This window comes from Amyelois transitella, chromosome 28 (genome assembly GCF_032362555.1).
Source record: "Amyelois transitella isolate CPQ chromosome 28, ilAmyTran1.1, whole genome shotgun sequence".
Lineage (NCBI taxonomy): Eukaryota > Metazoa > Arthropoda > Insecta > Lepidoptera > Pyralidae > Amyelois > Amyelois transitella.
The window spans coordinates 988,022-1,011,014 of record NC_083531.1 but is presented as its reverse complement, the minus strand read 5'-3'; the positions used below and the strand labels follow the sequence as shown (position 1 = coordinate 1,011,014).

Sequence of the window (22,993 nt, the reverse complement as noted above, 5' to 3'; positions counted from 1 at the left end):
TATCAAGAGGCAACCCGGGGCTCAAAAGTTAGGGAGGGCTCTATTCCGTGAGGAACACGTTGAAAAAGATCGTTTTGTTTCTAGCTACACATTATTGCATTTTGCAATAGAGCTCATTAAACATAATCAATCGATATTGAATCTTTTGTGTGTTTGTCTGTTCCATTATCGGCAGAAGTTTCGCATGTCAACTATAGACTTACCTATATAATGTCAACGTCTTGTGTATTTTAACTTTAAAACTATTGTGCACTGCGGGGCTAGCGTGACACGCGCGATGCCGTTTTCATCGCGCGATAATCTATACATTTCGCTTTTTATTATGACGTGAAACAGGACAGCGATAGCGTCGCTCGTGGCATTTCTAGCCCAACTGGTTGTTATTTTCAATCATTATATATTGCAACTATATCCATCTCATTCCATCCCCCCTCATTCGTGAGCCCCGGAGTTATATATATAGCTACGCCACTTGCAAAAAAAATCGCATACATTCAAATCAGTTATAAAATTAAATTGGTCTTCTTATTTTATTAGTATTTACGCCATTAAATGATGAAATGATTACAGATTGGTATTAATTTGTTTACGGCGTTTTCGTTTAATTAGGAAGTAATGATGTTATCGCTTATCTTAGAGCATTGGTAGTCGAAAAGGTAAGGTGCCCGCTTAAAATACGTGATGAAAAAAGCACAGGTTGGAATCCCACCTCGACCATGTACCGATGACTATTTTCGAAAGTTACCTACATTAGTTTGAATACTAACCGATGCTCTTACGGTGAGAGAAAACATCGCGAGGAAACCTCCACATTCAGGAAACTGGATGTTTAACAAAAATTGAACCAATACGGGATAGGTTTGCCTGCAAAGGTTGCAGAGGTCAGATAGGAGTCGCTTCGTGTAAAAACCTGACTCAACAAATCCAGGGCCCATGGTCAAAGGCACACCCGGGGTCCTTTCCAGAGTGGTGAGGATGCAACCGGGACTAAAAGCCAGGAGGAATAACATGTAATCGCTTCTCTTTTATGATTTAACTAGAGAACGAGTCACGATCCCAGAAAATTCTGATTTTATAGTGCACCCTTAGACCACATAAGGCACCATTTCTTGACCTAGCAGTTTGGGTTAGTCATTCAGTATCGGAAGAGTTTTACAGTATTATTTCGGTTGTTCTATGTCTTTCACGTTGTTTTATTTCGAAAACAGCACTATATGATATCAGTCAAGTCAATAACGCTTAATTTTGAAATATATTTCCACATTTCGGACACAATTACATTATTTGGAACGTCACGTTGTTATTATCTACAGTTACCTAATATTTATGAGACCAGAGATCTAATCCTAAAAGTGGTAAGGCATCAGGTATTGCATTTTCGCATTGTTCAGTTTTCAATGCAGTTTCCTGATCCGAAACGTTTGTTTCAACTAGAGTTTTGATTTTGTCAGTTAGAACTTCAATTCCAGAATCAGATGTTTCTTCATTTAGAACGTTAATTGATAAATAATTATTGGCACTGAAGCTAAAAGGTGATTCTTTATCTGCTTCGGTTACAGCTTCCTGATTAGGAAATTGGCTCTTGATAGTTTCAGTTGAAGTTTCCTCACTTGCAACATTATTATCAGAATCTGATTTAGATTTTTTATTAGTAACATTGAACATGAAGCGAAAAGGTGATACTTTATCTGTTTCGGTTACAGCTTCCTGAAAGGGAAATTGGCTCTTGATAGTTTCAGTTGAAGTTTCCTCACTTGCAACTTTATTATCAGAATCTGATTTAGTCTTTTTATTAGTAACATTGAAACTGAAGCGAAAAGGTGATATGTTATCTGCTTCGGTTACAGCTTCTTGATTAGGAAATAGGCTTTTTATAGATTCAGTTGAGGTCTTATTCGAAACATCGTTACTTTCTGTTTGCGTTAAAGTTACCTCACTTGAAACGCTGTTATCGGAATTTGATGGTGTTGCATCATATCCATTGAATGGGAAATTAAAAGGGAATTTAGTCATAGCTTGCTGATTCGAGATCTCGCTTCTTACCGTTTTATATGAAGATCTCTCATTTGAAACGTCTCTCTCAGCTATAGTAACAATTTTATCATTTACAAAGCAATTATCAGAATCGGATTCTGTCGTCTGATTTGTTAAATCTGTGTTATAATATTCAGATGAAATTTCCTCATTTGAAATGCTATTATCAAAATCCGAAGAAGTTTCTTCGTTCGGAAAATTGATATAAAAAGAGGATTTATGTACGGCCTCGTTATTCGGAATTTGGATTTTTAAAGTTTCAGGTAAATTCTCCTTGGTTATAACGTCGTCTCTTTGGGCTGTCTCACTTGTAACAACGAGTTTAGCATTCCTTAATAGGACTCCTTTATTACAAACGCCTTGTCTATCCGACAGATTGATAATTTTTTTTGAATATTTGTCCTCACGGCTCTCCGGTATGTGTAAGGCTTGAGAGCAAGTGGACTGATTTACAACGTCATGCTTGACTTTAAACCGTCCCGCTGAGGCGATTATACGTCTTCCATTGTTTAAATAATATTGGTTTTCATTAAAATCACGTGCAGATTTTTTATTATTTTTCCTCTCAGATGCTAATATTTTCTTATAGTTATCATTATGAATATGTACTATTCTATCTAACGCAATCTGATTTGCTACATCACAATTAATTCCATAATTTGGACCGTCGTTACTATTATTAGCTTCAGTTACAACTTTCTTATTTTCAACTTCGCCACTCCATTCAGGTTCATTTTTCTGAGAGTGAGGTTCAGTAAAAGTGATCGGTTTTTCTACCTCGTCTTCAACGGTCTCTGGTAGTCTCTGAGAACAACCGCCGCGATCTTGAGTACTCTTATCATCTAGCTTTATTTGGGCCACAGCCGCAGGCCTTGTACGTACTGCAGTCTCATTTTTCTCGTTAGAATAATCATTTAATTGTAACTTTTCCTGCATAATACGCTCCAATGGGACACCGCCTGCTGGATTTATCTTACTATCGATTGAAACCAAACGCAAATGTATAGCGTCCAGAGTTTTCTTTATATCCATCGCGATGACTTTCATCTCCACTCTTTGTGCGTTTAAAATCGTCTCGACGGCAAGCTTTAGGCACGTCTCACTGGGCCCTGAAGATAAAAGAAAAACCTGGTTCATTGGCTGAAGCAGACATTTCTCTCCACCTTTCGCATTGTGTGCCTTTTGCAAAAGTTCACAGGTTCTATTCACGGTCAGCGACGCCGTTAAAAGGGGGTGCGTCAACGGTGGGATGTTAGAGGGCGCGGACGCGTTTTGCGTTCTCGATAAAAGTGTCTGGTGTCAAGACTTGGAATTTACAGATTTTAAAACTGTCCCGTTGCATTATACTATTTAAAAATAATACAGGTATCAAACATGCGCATATAACGTAACGCTCAGTGACTAAGGATCATTATAACATGATTCGAAACGTTCGAAATTAAATAAGTTTCCGTAACATACATACATATCTAAAATCACGTCTATATCCCTTGCGGGGCCAACAGTCTTGAAAAGACTGATAGGCCACGTTCAGCTGTTTGGCTTAATGATAGAATTGGGATTCAAATATTGACAGGTTGCTAGCCCATCGCCTAAAAGAAGAATCCCAAGTTTATAACACGTAACATGACCGTTTAATACATGTATTTTTTATAAATAGCTGCTTTTCTGTTTTTTTTAAGTATTCACGATTTTTTCGTAATAATTTTAACTTCGACTATATCAACTTGTCAAGTCATTGTGGTGCTATATATTGGCATTCAATAGAAAAAGGAATGCTTAGTTAGTTTTGTCATGTTGAGTGTACTGACCCGTTGCGTGAGTTGAATGAAATATAATAAACAATAATTATATATTTTTGGAACTTTGGATGGGAAAAGGCGTAGGGGAACGTCCAATATTACCGTTACGTTTATAAGTCACATCGATGGACCTGCGCAGAGGTCTAATTTTTGTATGACGCGAAAATATTTGAACAGTGGAGCCAATCAGAGCGAGCCATTTGAAAACGCGAACTGAAATTTCCACTTTTATGGACTTAACACCTGAAGTTATTTTTTGGATTTTAGGTTTAAACTACTTGTAATAAGGTTGTTATTGCATTGAATTTTCATTCGGTTTGATTCGGCGGTAGGCAACGCTATGTTTTGTGACTAATAAAGTGCCGTGTGGTTCCCGGAACCAATATAAAAAAAATAGGATCACTCCATCTCTTTCCCATGGATATCTTTAAAGGCGACTAACGGATTTGCTTATAAACTTGGGATTCTTCTTTAAGGCGATGTGCTAGCAACCTGTCACTATTTAAATCTCAATTCTAACATTAAGCCTGACAGCTGAACGTGGCCCATCAGTCTTTCGAGACTGCCGGCTCTGTCTACCCCGCAAGGGAATGAGACGTGATTATATGAATGAACGAGTGACTCATAAACGTGGTGGTACTGTATTGGAAAAATATGAAAACTCAAAAAAAGAGTGATACACGGCCGAGTTAAGATGTACGATTCGAACCTGTACTTCCATCTCTCATTTTAATCGGCAAACTATATCACCGACACTCATCAACTTAATTAATTTTTATAGGTACCATTGTCTGGTACAGTGGTTTGCTGTGAATTTGACGCTATACAGGGTGACTTTTAATTCAACTGCATAAATTTAACTGTTAAGTGTCTGTATCTAAAGGATTTTTAAAAACGTTAAATAATATTTATAATTCAGAAATATAAATATTTCAGAAAGTACGAAAAAAACTCAAAAGTATCAAAATCCACGATCCTAAATACGTCATATCACCCCGGCCGGCGGAAAAGCGACGCGCAAGATTCAGAGGTCAACGACACAATTCATTCAGCTGAGCAATCTCGACAACTGTACTTTACTTGATCTTGATACTAGAAAAATAATTTATTTTTCAGACACTTATTTACATGTTTAGTTTTAATTTCTCTTTATAGTATTGGTCTTTAATAAAGCGTGTGACGTAGTTTTTGAGGGTTTTTTAAATGTGAAAATGATGATGTTTAATTTAAATAAAAATAGGCTCAAACGGCTCAGAAGCATGGGTATAGTATATGTTTAAAAGGATGCAGTTGTTTTAAATGTCACCCTATATTTGTGGTGTCCATTCGTTAATTTTTGTTTTTGACAGCTCCCATTCCGTTCTATGTTCTACGTAAATGTTATGTTTGTTTGTTGAACAACTTTATTGCATAGAGACATACTGTTAATTGTTTAGTCAAAATCAACTTTAAAATGCATCGTTAAAAAATATTCAGTTTGAAAAATCACGTTAATCTGCCAACAATTGTTGCTTATTAAACGCTTTTAAATGTCCAAAATGTTTTTTTTTTTTTTTCAAGTAGTACGGAACGTACCTCGTTGGTAGTGCTTGAAAAATGCTAAAAAACATGTACTGTCAATTATTGAATCGATATTAATCGCTTTAAAAGTCAAAGTAAATTGTTATCTATATCCACTTATGCAACATATATATTCCTAGAATTAAAACTGAATGTTATAAAACTTGTATTTAATTTTAAATCGATAAAATGTTCTTAGGACATTGAAACAATTGTTGTGAGAAATCGCATCGGTAACTTAATAATGCAACAATAAAAGAGTTGTCAGAATTTAAAATAAATGCTTGAACAAAGTGTAGTATAAGAGACTTACCTCTGTAACCTTTGCAGAGGAACCTTAACCCGTATGAGATCATAGTTACGCATCCAGTTGTCTGAATTTACAGGTTTTTTCACGATGTTTTCTCACCTAGAATTTCTCATCTAGAATCCATGGTCATGGGCGTACCCGAGGCTCCTCTCCAGTGGTAGTGTGTGGTAACAAGGACTATAGCTTGGAGGAAGAGTAGATAGAAGAGGAGAAGGAAGAGAAGATAGAAGAGGAGGAAGAAGAGTAGATAGAAGAGGAGGAGGAAGAGTAGATAGAAGAGGAGGAAGAAGAGTAGATAGAAGTGGAAGTAGAGTAGATAGAAGAGGACGAAGAAGAGTAGATAGAAGTGGAGGGTAAAGAGGAAGAGGAGGAGGAGGACTTAGACTAAGAAGAAGAAGAAGAGACTCACCAGGCGTGGGGGTGCCGAAGGCGGGCGCGGCGCTCTGCTGCGGCTTGGCGCCGAAGAGCGTGGGCGCGGGGCTGGCGGCGCCGAAGCCCCCGAAACCGGAAGTGGCGGGCGCGCCGAAACCGGATGTGGCCGGCTTTGCGCCGAACAAGCCGCCCGTCTGTGGGGACGGTTTTTTTATTACACGTTAAACAAGTACACATACATAAAAAATCACGCCTTTTTACCCGGAGGGGTAGGCAGAGACGACATATTTCCACTTGCCACGAATAAACAAGTATAAAAAAACTATTTAAGCGATGAGCTAACAACCTATTTGAATCTTAATTAAATCATAAAGCCATGGCTTGTAAGTTTTTTTAAGACTATTAAAAACTATTAAAGCAATGAGCTAGCAACCTATTTGAATCTCAATTAAATCATAAAGCCATGGCTTGTAAGTTTTTTTAAGACTATTGGTTCCGTCTGCCCGGCAAAGGATTTTGGAAAGGAAAGGATAAAACTTTTTTCGTTTATGGTTTTTGTTATGTTATATTTAACTAGCGACCCGCCCCGGCTTCGCACGGGTGCAAAATTATAAACGTTATTATACATAAAAACCTTCCTCATGAATCACTCTACCTGTTACAAAAAAACGCATCAAAATCCGTTGTGTAATTTTAAAGATTTAAGCATACAGACAAACAGACTAAAATAGCGACTTTGTTTTATACTATGTAGTAATTTATGTAACAATACTCGTAGACATACCTGATTCTGTGTGGTAGCGCCGAATCCAAACGTAGATGTGTTCGTTCCGAAAGTAGAAGCCTGTGTCGACGCCGCGCCGAACAGACCAGTGCCTGATAACAAAATATAAAAAATAAAATAATAAAACATTAAAAAATAAAATGGTTCCGCATGGTCCATCTCACGGGAATAAATTGAAATCTTTTATTACTGAATAAATTATTTTTTAGAATACAATTATTTTTATAGGAATGTAATTATTGTTAAGAATATATGCCGTGTGGTTCCCGGCTGCAATACAAAAAACAAAATACGATCGATTCATCTCTTTCTCTTTCTAAAAGGCGACTAAGGGACGGGCTTACAAACTTGGGATTCTTTTTTAGGCGATGGGTTAGTAACCTGTCACTATTTGAATCTCAATTCTATCATTAAGCCAAATAGCTGAACGTAGCCATTCAGTCCTTGCGAGACTGTTGGCTCTGTCCACCCCGAAAGGGATATAGACGTGACCATATGTATGTATGTATGTAACAAACTCACCACTGGTGGCCGGAGCTCCAAAAGCTGGTTTAGCGGTGCCGAACAATCCTGTCGTGTTTGTTGTGTTCTGGGCGTTGTTGCCGAAAGAGAAAGTGTCTGCAACAACAACAACAACATCTCAATTACAACAACAACAACAACTTAGAGCTATAGTTACTTTTTTTTTATAAAAGGACACTGGATTTCTTTTAAAGAGGTGCCGTGTGGTCCCCGGCACCAATAAAAAAAGGAATAAGACCACTCTGTATCATTCCCTTTGATGTCGTAAAAGGCGACTAAGGGATGGGCTTAACAACTTGGGATTCTTCTATTTATCGAGGAAGGCTTTAAGCTATATAACATCACGCTGCAACTATAAGGAGCGAAGAAATGATGGAGAATGTGAAAAAAATCAGGGAAAAATTATTCATCCTTGAGGGCTTCAATGGTGCACAAAGTAACTATTCCACGCGGACGAAGTCGCGGGCACAGCTAGTATTATACATACATACATAAAATCACGCCTCTTTCCCGGAGGGGTAGGCAGAGACTACCTCTTTCCACTTGCCACGATCTCTGCATATTTCCTTCGCTTCATCCACATTCATAACTCTCTTCATGCAAGCTCGGCGGTTTCGGGTACTTTTGACCTGACCCTTTACCAGGACGTCCTTAATTTGATCAAGATACGTTCTCAAGTATTATATCAAGTACTAGCTGTGCCCGCAACTTCGTCCGCGTGGAATAGTTTTTTTGGGCATCATTGAAGCCGTGAAGGATGAATAAATTTTTCACATTTTCCATTTTTTCTTTGTTCCTTATAGTTGCATTGTTTTGTATAGAGCCTAAAGCCTTCCTCGATAAATGGTCTATTCAACGCAAAAACAATTTTTCAATTGGGACCAGTATTTCCTGAGATTAGCGCGTTCAAACAAACAAACTCTTCAGCTTTATAATATTAGTATAAATATAATAAAAACTCACTGGTCTGTCCAAATCCGCCGGAAGTGTTAAGGGCGCCGCCGCCGCCGAACACGTTGGGAGCGCTCGTCGTGGCCGGCTGGCCGAAAGCTGGAACAAACAGACTTCAAGTTACAATCTAATACTTTTAATATAATTCTCATATAATGTTCATTTGTGCCGTGTGGTTCCCGGCACCAATACAAACAAAGAATAGGACCATCTCTTTCCCATGGATGTCGTAAAAGGCGACTAAGGGATAGAATTACAAACTTGGGATTCTTTTTTAGGCGGTGGGCTAGCAACCTGTCACTATTTGAATCTCAATTCTATCATTAGGCCAAATAGCTGAGCGTGGCCATTCAGTCTTTTCAAGACTGTTGGCCCTGTGTGTGTGTGTGTAGCGGGAGCGATGATTCGGTTTCCTCTTCCAAAAACCTACTTATCTCAAACAAAAACGAACCTTATTCCAAATACCATAAAGCACACAAGAGACAAACACAACTCACTGCTGCCTCCGAACAGCGGCTTGTTCTCCGTCTGCTGGAACCCGCCGAACGAGTTTGCCCGCAAATAAGTTTACGCGGAAAAATTCAAAATTCACGCGGACCAAGTCGCGGGCAACAGCTAGTTAAGACAAACAAAACTCACTGCTGCCTCCGAACAGCGGCTTGTTCTCCGTCTGTTGGAACCCGCCGAACAAGTTTGCCCCCGCAAATAAGTTTACGCGGAAAAATTCAAAATTCACGCGGACCAAGTCGCGGGCAGTAGCTAGTTAAGACAAACACAACTCACTGCTGCCTCCGAACAGCGGCTTGTTCTCCGTCTGCTGGAACCCGCCGAACATGCCGCCGCCGGCGGAGCCCTTGCGGCCCGCCGTGTAATCCTCCAGGCGGAGCTCCTCTAAAGACTTGCTCTCATATTCCTGTTGAAAAAAAAAAGAAAATAATATAGTGGAAAGAGGTAGTCTCTGACTACCTCTCCGGGAAAGAGGCGTGATTTTATGTATGTATGTATGTGATATAGTCTTAGAAACTGTTCTCAAAATTTACAACAAGAGATCAAGCATTTAGTCTTGAGCAATTGTTGAATAGAAAATAGAAGTGCCAATGTCAATTCGGCTGAAACCCGAAAAATTATGTTTTCAAACTGTCCGAAGGCTGAACGATCATCAAAGAACAGAGTTTTCAGAACAAATTATTTCAGACTCGAAAAAAACTATAAAAAGTATGCAAAACTGGTGGCGCTTAACGTATTTTTAGACAAGAGTACGCTTTCGTAGGAAGCATTGTAACGTTTTAATTAGTTAATTAAATTAATTAATAATTAAGTGAAAAGGGTTAGTTATAGTAGGAAGGGGGGGGGGGGGTCGTTATCGTTTTCGGCGTTATCGGTTTTCGTTGTCGGCATTTTCGCGTTCCCAGGTATACTTTACCAATACACCCATGAGTCTTAACTTTAGCACACGCGTAAAATCAGCATTCATCTCCTATTGATGTCAATAATTCTATGTATAATATTTAATCTTAAAGTTATTATATGGACCCGGTGACAACTTACCTTCATACAAGTGATACAATGATGCTTGATGATGACATTCTGCGAAGTTCCGCCTTTAACGACGACGTCAGTGCCGACTAAGGGGTTGTATTTCACGTGGCCGGTGCCCGTGGCCGCTTGCTGGCCGAATGTACCTGTTGAATAAAGAGAATAAATTTTTATATTAGACACGGAAAGAAGCCACGGTGCCGTGTGGTTCCCGGCACCAATAAAAAAAGAATAGGACCACTCCATCTCGTTCCCATGGATGTCGTAAAAGGCGACTAAGGGATGGGCTTGTAAACTTGAGATTCTACTTTTAGGCGATAGGCTAGCAACCTGTCACTATTTGAATCTCAATTCCATCATAAAGCCAAACAGCTGAACGTGGCCTATCAGTCTTTTCAAGACTGTTGGCTCTGTCTACCCCGCAAGGGATATAGACGTGATTATATGTATGTATGTACGAAAAGTAGAATTGGACCACATCAATCTAAATATATAGAGATGTCAATCAGTCGATGTTCTCTTTGTATGTGTGACGTCATGCCGTTTCGGTCTCCCCGGCCTCTTCACAGCCCGGGAGCCCTTATTAAATTCAATTCAATATACATACATACATATAATCACGTCTATATCCCTTGCGGGGTAGACAGAGCCTACAGTCTTGTAAAGACTGATAGGTCACGTTCAGCTATTTGGCTTTAAGATAGGATTGAGATTCAAATAGTGACAGGTTGCTAGCCCATCGCCTAAAAGAAGCATTCCAAGTTTATAAGCCTACCCCTTAGTCGCCTTTTACGACATCCATGGGAAAGAAATGGAGTGGTCCTATTCTTTGTTGCATTGGTGCCGGGAACCACACGGATAGATAGATTAAATATAAATATATACGGGACAAATTACACCGATTGAGTTAGTCTCGAAGTAAATTCGAGACTTGTGTTACGAGATACTAACTCAACGATACTATATTTTATAATAAATACTTATATAGATAGACATGCAAGACCCAGGCCAATCGGAGGAGGTTCGTTTCTCATCATGCCCCGGCCGGGATTTGAACCCCCGGTGTCACAGACAAGCGCACTACCGCTGCGCCACAGAGGCCGTTAAAGATTGGTGTAACTTATAAAAAAAATAATTCAACACAGCAGTGCCATCTAACCGGTTGTGTTCGAGAAGAGTCCGGTGCCGAGCCCCGTGGACTGCTGTTGTCCGAACAAAGAGTTGTTGGTGTTCTGTGTGGAACCGAAGAGACCTCCCGTGGTGGTGGCCGATGTGGAAGTGCCGCCGAAGCCGAAACCTGCTGAGAAATTAAAAAAAAAATGTTTAGTTATTTAAAAAAAAAATTACAATTTTGTAAGCGGCAAAGATTCCAACTAAGTTGAGGGGATAATAATCGCGAGATAATAATATTATAATATATATATCTCGTAACACAAGTCTCGAACTTACTTCAAGGCTTATTTATTTATTACGAACGAGTTAAATACCTGTATTATTAACCCCTTAACTTAGTTATATATACCAACAAAATACAACTATAATATTAATTAATTAATATAATGTAGTTGTATTTTTAAGAAATAAACAGAATATATATACCCATTCATATACGTGACCTATATAATAAAAAAAAGAATAGGACCACTCCATCAAGTTCTCATGGATGTCGTAAAAGGCGTCTAAGGGCTTATAAACTTGGTTTTCTTCTTTTAGGCGATGGGCTAGCAACCTGTCACTATTTGAATCTCAATTCTATCATTGAGCCAAACAGCTGAACGTGGCCTATCATTCTTATCAAAAATGTTGGCGCTGTATACCCCGCAAGGAATAAAGACGTGATTATATGTATGTATGTTAGTTAATTGATCCCGATATCATCCGATATAGAAACGGGATAAGGCTAGGACGAAGAAGACCTTATGCACTGGACCAAAAAACACACACAAGACTATTTATTTATTTAAACTTTATTGCACAAAAACAAAAATGTACAAAAGGCGGACTTAATGCCGTTTGGCATTCTCTACCAGTCAACCGGCTGACCAAACAGAAAAAACTTTAAGTTGGTGGTGCGATAAAGTGCACATGCATACTCACAAAATACATACATTACAAAAAAAAATGCGTAAATACATACAAGATATACATACATAATATACACTATAAATACATATACCTACATACATAAAATATCAAATTAGGATGACCCATCATTAATCTGCCGAAGGAAGAACCCCTTCACAGCATGTTTGAACGCAGAGCGAATAGGAGCTGTCCTAATCATTTCACTATGTCTAACATCAATTTCTTTATACACTTACATACATACATATGGTCACGTCTATATCCCTTGTGGGGTAGACAGAGCCAACAGTCTTGAAAAGACTGATCGTCCACGTTCAGCTATTTGGCTTATTGATACTATTGAGATCCACATAGTGACAGGTTGCTAGCCCATCGCCTAAAAAAAGAATCCCAAGTTTGTAAGCCTATCCCTAAGTCACCATTTACGACATCCATGGGAAACATATGGAGAGTTCCTATTCTTTTTTGTATTGGTGCCGGGAGTTTGTAAGCCTATCCCTTAGTCGCCTTTTACGACATCCATGGGAAACAGATGGAGAGGTCCTATTCCTGTTCTATATTTTATTGGTGCCGGGAACCACACGGCACCTTCTGCCTTCTTCCCATCTTCATACACTTACTGGAAGGCTTAGCACCAAAGGCGGACGTGTTCTGGTTGCTGGAGAACAGCCCGCTGTTGTTCGCGGGCTGCGCGAACAGCCCCGTGCTGGTGGAGGAGCCGCCGCCGAAGCCGAAGCCCGAGGGCGAAGCCCCGAACGGCGGGGCTGACGTGGACGCGGCCGTGTTCCCGAAGAGGCTCGTCGTGGGCTGGGTAGCGCCGAACAATCCTGAAATTAAAGTATTTTTTAAAACATATTGAACACTAGATCGGAGTGGGAAGACCTAGACGAACGTATCTTGATCAAATTAAGGACGTCCTGGTAAAGGGTCAGGTCAAAAGTACCCGAAACCGCCGAGCTTGCATGAAGAGAGTTATGAATGTGGATGAAGCGAAGGGAGTGTGCAGAGATCGTGGCGAGTGGAAAGAGGTGGTCTCTGCCTACCCCTCCGGGAAAGAGGCGTGATTTTATGTATGTATGTATGTTGAACACTAGATGTGCCCGCGACTTCGTTCGCGTGGAATAGTTATTTCGGGCATCATTGAAGCCCTCAAGGATGTTTAATATATTCCTCGATTTTATTTTTCACATTCTCCATTATTGCTTCGCTTCTAATAGTTGCAGCGTGATGTTATATAGCCTTAAGCCTTCTTCGATAAATGGTCTATTCAACACAAAAATAATTTTTCAATTCGAACCAGTAGGTAGTTTCGGAGATTAGCGCGTTCAAACAAACAAACAAACTCTTCAGCTTTATAATATTAGTATAGATGACAGCTGCCAAAATTTGACACTGCAACTGCGTCATAGTTCTGTGTTGGCGTTAATTGACATGCTGTCAAATGTACTAGCGCCAAGAACGGGTGGCGGCGAAAACATATTAAGCAACACTCTTTTTAATAAATCCTAATTAGAAGTATTGCTATAAATGTTCTCGAAACATTCCTTCAAATAGTAATTATAGATGGAGCGTCGGTGATGAATCGGTAAGGTGCCCGATTTAAAATGCGTGACAAAGGCACAGGTTCGAATCCCAGTTCGGACATGGTCCAATGACTATTTTCAAAGTTATGTACTACATTATCGTTGCAATATGGGTCAGATTCACCTACAAAGGTTGCGGAGGTCGGATGGGAGTCGCTTTGCGTAAAAACCTGTCTCACCCAATCCAGGAGCCATGGTGAAAAGCAAACCCCGGTCTCCTCTCCAGAGTGGTGACTATGCAACCGGGACTAAAGCCAGGAGGAAAGAGAAGTCATTATAGATGCGAATGAAAATGATTTATTTTTTTCTCTGGTCACTCACCTCCGTGCCGTGTGGTTCCCGACACCAATAAAGTATAGAATAGGAATAGGACCACTCCATCTCGTTCCCATGGATGTCGTAAAAGGCGACTAAGGGATAGGCTTAAAAACTTGGGATTCTTTTAGGCGATGGGCTAGCAACCTGTCACTATTTGAATCTCAATTCCATCATAAAGCCAAACAGCTGAACGTGGCCTATCAGTCTTTTCAAGACTGCTGGCTCTGTCTACCCCGCAAGGGATATAGACGTGATTATATGTATGTATGTCACTCACCTCCCCCAGTTGCGGGTTGCGTAGAGGTACTAGCGCCGAAAGCGGGCGGCGCTCCGAACGCGCTAGTACCGGTGTTAGTCTTGAACCCGCCGAACGGAGTAGTCGTGGAACTACCAGCGTTGAAAGAACCTAGAAAGGGGGGGTAAATTCAATGTAATTTTTTTTTTAATTCATCAAATTTAATCTTTATTTAGAAAAAAAAAAATTATTTATGCAGTCCCTGACCAGTCCTGCAATGCTATTATTCACGAGCGTTAACAAGAGATATGTATGTTTAATCCTAAAAAAACATTATTAAAAAAAAGCAAATGATTATTAGTTAATTAAAATTAATTTTGACAGATAAATGTTATTATAAAAGAATTTTTAGAAGATAGATTGACATGATGTTATTTTGTAATTAATTTTCAATGCAATTTTATATTAATTAGTTTTATTTTATATAATTTACTTGAATTCGAATGTATAGCTGAATTGTAAAATTAGTTAGGATAACTTGACCCAGAAATTATTGTACGTCGATTTATGACCGGTCACAGCGATTCACAGTACCTTTATTACGAGCTTTTTTTTTACCTGTGTTACCACAATAAAGACATTTGATTTGATTTAACCGCGTGGCTCCTGGCATCAGAAGAAAAAAAAAACAGAACCACCCATCTCTTTCCCGTGGATATCGTAAACGGCGACTAAGGGATAGGCTTATAAACTTGGGATTATTTTTCTTGGCGATGGGCTAGCAATCTGTCGCTATTTAAATCCCAATTCTATCTGTTGACTTTTCGCTCTGTCTACCCCACAAGGTATATAGGCGTGACTATATGTATGTATGTACCTAATCACGTCTATATCCATTGAGTCTCGAACAGAACTCATAGGCCACATAATCACGTCTTTTTTCCCGGAGAGCCTGCTTCTTTCCACTTTCCCCGATCTCTGTATACTACTATCGTCAACAAGTCGCCAACACTCTTTTCAAGACTGTTGGCACTGTCTACCCCGCAAAGAATACAGACGTGACTATATGAATAAATTAATAAATTTCTCTCCGTTAAGGTTTCATCTTTTCCTTCTTCGCCGCAAGAGTCTTCTACTTCATAGGTAGGTAAACACGTACAAAAAAAAATGTTAGGTACAGATTAAAAATTAAAAAACTCACCAAAACCGGAGCTGTTGCTCCCGAAAGCAGGCTTTTGGAACATGCTGTATCGGCTGTTATGATCACGTTCACTTCAAGCGGTTACCGTTGTCACTGCGTCATGGGCATTGTCATCTGTTGAACAAGAATGAGAACCATCATTGTGTCATCCAGCTACCGCGGCTGGTGTACGTACATACATATAATCACGTCTATATCTCTTGCGTGGTAGACAGAGCCAGCTGTTTGGCTTTATGATGGAATTGAGATTCAAATAGTGACAGGTTGCTAGCCCATCGCCTAAAAGAAGAATCCCATGTTTATAAGCCTATCCCTTAGTCGCCTTTTACGACATCCACGGGAACGAGATGAACTAGCTGTGCCCGCGACTTCGTCCGCGTGGAATAGTTATTTTGGGCATCATTGAAGCCCTCAAGCGTGAATAATTTTCCCCGTTTTTTTCACATATTCCATTATTTCTTTGCTCCTCATAGTGGCAGCGTGATGTTATATAGCCTAAAACCTTCCTCAATAAATGGCCTATTGAAAAGAATTTTTCATTTCGAACCAGTAGGTACTTCATGAGATTAGCGCGTTCAAACAAACAAACTCTTTAGCTTTATAATAGTAGTGTGACCCCCCCCCCCCTCCCCGGCACTTCCATAAATTTGGATCACTCCATCTCTTTCCCACGGACCGAAGTAAGGTCAGGTTCCCCTGCAAAGGTCGCGGAGGTCAGACGTGAGTCGCTTCGTGTCAAAACCAGACCCATATTGGATCACGATTACACATCCAAATGTCTGAATGTGCAGGTTTCATCATTAATACTGCAGTGTAGTTTGTTCCGCCGCTTCTTCTACACACGCGCTTTGGAAGCGGTAGTAGTTATAATTAGATTTAAGTGATGTCACGTCAATAAGTGATACCTTGTAACCAATTTTCAAAATAAATCTATTCTATTCTAATGTTTTCCCTCGCCGTAGTAACATCGGTCGGCAACTAAACTAATGTAGGTAGATCCACTTTTTATTATTATTATTACGTATTTAAATATTTTCTATTCCATTCTTATCCTCGTCCCCACTGAACGAGGGATCAGAATGGAAAATAAATATGTAATGAAAACATCTTTCCCATGGATGTCGTAGAAGGAGACTAAGGGGTGGGCTTATACACTTGCGATTCTTCTTTTAGGCAATGGTCTAGCAACCTGTCACTATTTGAACAATTTACATACAGCTGAACGCGTCCTTTCAAGTCTTTGTGAGACTGTTGGCTCTGTCTAACCCGCAAGGGATGTAGACGTAATTTAATGTAGGATCGTATGTATGTATTAATGACTAAAATTATATTACATAAATAAAGATAAACAAAATTACCTGATGAAATTAAACAAAATAAAAATATATATACATATATACACTACTTTTTTAAATTAAAGTTATTTTTTATCACAATTTTTTTTTATATTTTTAATCACTTTTAATTATGAAATGTGTGTATGTATGTTTTGTAATTGTATGGTTATGTTTTTTATTTGTATGGTGTTTTTTTTTTATTATTTGTTTTTTAAGCGCTCTAGCAGAGTCTCCACGTAGTTTTGCGACGAAAGAATGAAATGAAAGCCACGCCATAGTATTTATATCAGAAGGATGACTCATTTTAAATCATATCAGTAACGTGCCAAAGCATAAAATAATCAGTAGTCAAAGGAGTTGTTTTATTTTGTTAATAAATTTTCGTTATAACATAAAAGCTCATTATGTTATTTTAAACAATTATTTCTACAAATTTGAAATTTTTTATGTGATCTAGCACGTGCACTAAGACGAAATTCACGGAAAAGGAAATTACTAAGATTTCTCGTTAAACTCTGGCGGAGCCGCGGACGAAAGCTAGTTCCATTTAAAAAGTTTGTATGCTAATGATGACTTCAGCAACAAACTTTTACATGAATGAAAATCTTCATAAATTAATAAACCAAAAAAGGGAACTGTTACAACTAGTGTCTCAATTCTATCATTAAGCTATACGTGGGCCCTCAGTCTTTTCGAGACTGTTAGCTACGTCTGCCTAGCAATAGATGTAGACGTGATTGTGTGTATATGTATGTTAAATACACAGTAGTCTTTTATGAAAAAAAAAATAATAAAACATGTGTAAAAAATCCATACTATAATTATAAAGTATGTACTAATATTTTTGTTTAATTTTTGTAACACACGCAAAAAATACTACACCGATTTCGCTGATATTTAGCACAACGCTAAATAGTCCAAGATCCCAGAGCCGTAAGACACAACTTATTTTCTAAAGAATGGATCTTTCGATTCTCAGTAGTCTTTCATGTACTTTTAATACCTGCATGTTTGTGAGACTTGCCCGGTGACACCTGCGCAGGTACCAGGCGAGAAAGGTAACTAAAAATCACAGTTACTTAACTTAAATTTTTATGACTGATTTTTATATATATTTTATAGACTATTACTCTGAAGTCATATCAGAGAAGTCAGACGCTTTCCATGCGCCAGAACTTCTGTCAGACGCTTTAAAGCTCTATCAAAAAAAAATTAACTTAATTTATTTTTAAATGTCTGACTTTTATATATGTTATTCAGATAACTATTACAAAGTTGTATTAAATCAGTCAGACAGTTTGTAATGACCAAACACCCCTTAAACACAAGAATTAATCAGCCTCGAGTATGAGCGCGATAGCACAATGCGCATGCGCGTCAGAGTAAAATATCTAATATTTGAAAAGTACTTACTGTTTTCAATTTCATATTTTTGCATATCTATTCAAATACGATGAAATTTATAATTAAAATAATAATTAATCATTTTTAAAATAATATAATATATTGCATACTAGCTGTTGCCCGCGACGTTGTCCGCGTAAAGTTCGAGTTGAATCTTAATCATACAGACAGACAGACAAAAAATGTAAAAAAAAATCTCTATTTGTTTTAGTCAAAATATTAAATGTACAGACAAAATATTTTTACCGTATGATTATATGTAGTATTTTGATTTTCAGTTTTTTTAATAAATACTCAAACAACACAAAAAAAACATTTTTAAATTTTATTTTAATAATAATAAAAATTAATATATATCTTGTTATTGTTGGGACTCGAACTCGGACCGCCAACTTCACAGTCTCACGCGCTAATCACTGGACCATCGAAGCCGTTGCGGTGGTGTCGAAATTAAAGTAGACTACATACATATGGTCACGTCTATATCCCTTGCGGGATAGACAGAGCCAACAGTCTTGAAAAGACTAAATGGCCACGTTCAGCTATTTGGCTTAATGATAGAATTGAGATTCAAATAGTGATAGGTTGCTCGCCCATCGCCTAAAAAAGAATCCCAAGTTTGTAAGCCTATCCCTTAGTCGCCTTTCACTTATATTTATATGTTATAGGTTTACTATTACTATACTATTTTTTAATTGTTTATGATTTTATTTTTACGGAAAATTCTGCCAGCAACGACAATCTAACTGATGATGAGGACGATGACTTGAGTGGACATTATAGAGATTTAATAAATGATGAAAATTCAAATGATTATTTTGATGATGAAGATGATAAAGGGACAATAAAATAATTATTCAATTGATTAATCATAATTAATTTTTTTTTATTGAAATTATTATAATAGATATATTTTAAAAAAATAAAATAAAAATCATTCTTTTTGAAAGGCTATTGCTACAAAAAAATTCATTTTCCCCTATTTATATGCAATATATTATATTATATTAAAAATGATTAATTATTATTTTAATTATAAATTTCATCGTATTTGAATAGATATGCAAAAATATGAAATTGAAAACAGTAAGTACTTTTCAATTAATTATTAGAGATTTTACTCTGACGCGCATGCGCATTGTGCTATCGCGCTCATACTCGAGGCTGAGTAATTCTTGTGTTTAAGGGGTGTTTGGTCATTACAAACTGTCTGACTGATTTAATACAACTTTGTAATAGTTATCTGAATAACATATATAAAAGTCAGACATTTAAAAATAAATTAAGTTAATTTTTTTTTGATAGAGCTTTAAAGCGTCTGACAAAAGTTCTGGCGCATGGAAAGCGTCTGACTTCTCTGATATGACTTCAGAGTAATAGTCTATAAAATATATATAAAAATCAGTCATAAAAATTTAAGTTAAGTAACTGTGATTTTTAGTTACCTTTCTCGCCTGGTACCTGCGCAGGTGTCACCGGGCAAGTCTCACAAACATGCAGGTATTAAAAGTACATGAAAGACTACTGAGAATCGAAAGATCCATTCTTTAGAAAATAAGTTGTGTCTTACGGCTCTGGGATCTTGCTCTAAAACAAAACATTCAGGATTAACATGGACTACTTTTTCCCATGGGTTTAAATAAAGGGTTTAAATAAGTGACGCGCAAAAGCTAATATTGTTAAAAAATACATTGTCCTACTGATTTACTTATACTGTGACATTGCAACATATTTAAATAGATTGCGTCACCGTGACGTCATGATTTCGTAGAACTACAAATACGTAATAGGAAAATGCGACGCAAAATTTTAGGGTGCATTTTTGTTTGTAAACATTGGGGTAGTCATATACATAATATTAAAGATTTTTGCTTTCTGTTTCTTCTTCTTTCGGTTTTGACTAAAACCAGATTACAAAAAAAAAAGTTCCAAATTCACTGAAAATCAGCATACATATAGTATTAATAAAAACATAGTCCAAAATCACTGCATAGTAAAAGTTTAGTTTCCTCCCACCAGTGCCGTCGTTACCCAATAGACAAATGAAAAGGAGCACTCCCATCTCTTTAGCGAAAGGTGACTAAGGGATAGGCTTATACTCGTATACTTGGGATTCCTCTTTACGGCGATGCAATAGCAACCTGTCACTATTTGAATCTTAATTCTATCATTAAGCCAAACACCTGAACATGGCCTTTCAGTCTTTTAATGACTGTTGGCTCTGTCTACCCCGCAAGGGATATAGACTTGATTACATGTTATGTAATCTTCCTCCCACCCTAAGGTTGACTGGAAGAGATTGCTTTAGCAATAAGTCCACCATTGTACCTCATAACCTACGTTTTTTTTCTGATTTCGCTTTGGAAGCGGTAGGACTTCATAAAAACCTCTTGTTGTGTGCCTTAGCTAAGTCATCTAAGAAGGTGAATAGTAAGTGTAAATCGCCATCATGCTAGTAGAACAGCCCGGGTTTAAAATATTGCCTGAGTAAGTCAGGTTTTTACATAAAGCATTACCAGTTTGACCATTCACAGTGAAGTGCTTTGGTTAGCAATTAAACTAATGTATATTACTAAGAAAAGAATCATTGATATGTGTTTAATAGGTTTTGAATCTGGGAATCTGGGTTTACAGGCAGACCTAGGGCTACTCCACATGAAGAAACATAACGGGTCGGGAGGATAGTTATAATTATTATTATATTTTAAAAATCCATAGAAAAATTAAGTTTACCTTCATAATAATTTATGTAGGAAATAACCTCAAAATATTATAAACAAATAGTCTTTATTGACACAGATTATTTTGATATAACATATTGAGGGATAAAGTTGAATAGAACAGAGTCAAATTTATATTTTCCCCTATAAAAATATACAAATATAAATCATGAATTTTTAGAAGGTACACTACCAAGAAATCTGACATTAATATTTAGGCCCGCCGAATTAAAAAGCCATGCTTCGTTCGCAGAATAAAATTGTTTATGTTACTATGCATATTGTTATAGATAAAAACTAGCTGTCCCGGCAAATGTTGTTTTGCATTGTGTGGGTATGAAAAAATAGATATTGGCGGATTCTCAGACCTACTCAATATGCTCACAAATTTCATGAGAATCGGTCAAGCCGTTTCGGAGGAGTATGGTAACGAACTACGACAATTTTATACATAAGACAAGCTGTTCCCGCATACATTGTTTTGCCATATAAATATTATTTTAATAATTTCTAGTTAATAAAAATGCTTAGGGTGGACAACCCTTATCACTTAGGGGTATAAAAAATTGATGTTGGCTGATTCGCAGACCTACTCAATATGCTTAAACTTTCATGACAATTGGTAAAGCCATTTTGGAGGAGTACGGGAATGAACATTGTGACATGAGACAAAAATGTAGGTATGTTACTGTGTAATGTTTTAGATAAAAATGTCATGTATAAGTTAAAGATTTCAAGTTTAAAGACAATATTTATTACAATAGGTTGGTAATTTTTGGAAAAGAACAATACAATGGTGGTGTCAACAATTCTATTATCTCTTTAATGGCAATGCTCTAAGGCCTATTGCGAGGGTTATGCTTGGGTACAGAACATTTTTTTTAAATAACAATAGAACACTTTTATTCTGTGTGTAGTTTTTAGGGTTTCCTACAAAAATGATATAAAACAGGACCCTATTGTTATTATTGAACATATCTAAGCCTCCACCATCTGTCCGTCAATCACCAAACTGTCTCATAAACCTTGACAGCTAGAAAGCCGATTGCAGGTATAACATCAAATACAAAAAAAAATACAATAAAAATATAATTATTATTATGAAATGAACATGTAATTTTTGTATTTTTTGCTAAATATTATTAAGGAGATGTTTAAAATTTTCACAAAATATTTAGTTGTATATAACCTTTAATAATAGATAATTAACCCTTCATTGCATGATTTTTCCTATTTGTTTTTAAATAAATCAGGTTGATGTAATTAATGCTCTAGATTAAAGGAAAAATATTTAAAAAAATCCTAGTATAAATAAGAATTTGAATTATTTAAAAAACAGTGATGAAAATTTACATCATTATACATTGTTACATGTATAACTCATTACTAAATAAGTCAAAAGATATTGTTTACTTATTCTCCTTTATTCTAAATGATAATTTAAAAAACAATTATTATTTTTATTCAAGCACAAATTAACTCCACATTGATTACAGGAAATTGTGGAATAGCCTTTACATTTGGGAAATTTACACCGAAGTGACCTTTCTTTTTTTTTATTGTAATTCTTCTTCTAGTAGACTGGTACTAGGGTTTTGTTGTACGCAATAGTCATTTATAAAGTTGCCAGCAAAAACAAATTTAAAGTTTACAGTTTTTGAGTACCTTTTTTTCTTCACTAAATGTTATGATTGAAATTTCCATCATCATGCAAAGAAGGGTTAAATAACAATAAAGTTAATATAAAAGGGGCTATCCCATACAATAAACCCATTTTTTATGAACTTCTTGGTCCATTTTAATAAACACATAAATGTGAATATAAAAAATAAATATTTAAATAACAAACATGATGACAGTACGTAAATTTTAAAATTAAAAATCGCCATCATGCTAGTAGAATCGGGTTAAAATATTGCCTGAGTAAGTCAGGTTTTTACATAAAGTATTATCAGTTTGACCATTCACAGTGAAGTGCTTTGGTTAGCATTTAAACTAATGTATATTACTTAGAAAAGAATCATTGATATGTGTTTAATAGGTTTTGAATCTGGGAATCTGGGTTTACAGGCAGATTTAGGGCTACTCCACTTGAAGAAACATAACGGGTCGGGAGGATAGTAATTATTATTATTATATTTTAAAAATCCATAGTAAAATTAAGTTTACCTTCATAATAATTTATGTAGGAAATAACCTCAAAATATTATAAACAAATAGTCTTTATTGACACAGATTA

The 22,993-nt window shown here is 37.0% G+C and overlaps 1 protein-coding gene across 4 annotated transcripts in view; it reads right to left on the bottom strand.

Annotated features, from left to right (window-relative positions):
* Positions 1-22,993, bottom strand: part of LOC106133712 (nuclear pore complex protein Nup98-Nup96) — a 68,061-nt gene that overhangs the window by 44,509 nt on the left and 559 nt on the right. For 2 of the 4 annotated variants that reach the window (XR_009657460.1, XM_060952346.1), the window contains exons 2-11: positions 15,294-15,407; positions 14,135-14,263; positions 12,577-12,783; positions 11,031-11,171; positions 9,884-10,017; positions 9,119-9,248; positions 8,348-8,434; positions 7,385-7,480; positions 6,863-6,954; positions 6,116-6,272 (exon numbers count right to left, since the gene is read on the bottom strand). Coding sequence is in view for 3 of the 4 variants with exons in the window: in XM_060952346.1 (XP_060808329.1) it covers positions 6,116-6,272; positions 6,863-6,954; positions 7,385-7,480; positions 8,348-8,434; positions 9,119-9,248; positions 9,884-10,017; positions 11,031-11,171; positions 12,577-12,783; positions 14,135-14,263; positions 15,294-15,336 (1,216 nt within the window). In the remaining variant the exon portion in view is untranslated. Of the gene's footprint in view, positions 1-6,115; positions 6,273-6,862; positions 6,955-7,384; positions 7,481-8,347; positions 8,435-9,118; positions 9,249-9,883; positions 10,018-11,030; positions 11,172-12,576; positions 12,784-14,134; positions 14,264-15,293; positions 15,408-16,651; positions 16,862-22,993 lie in introns of those variants that run through there. The other 2 variants (XM_060952347.1, XM_060952348.1) reach the window with 2 other exon arrangements.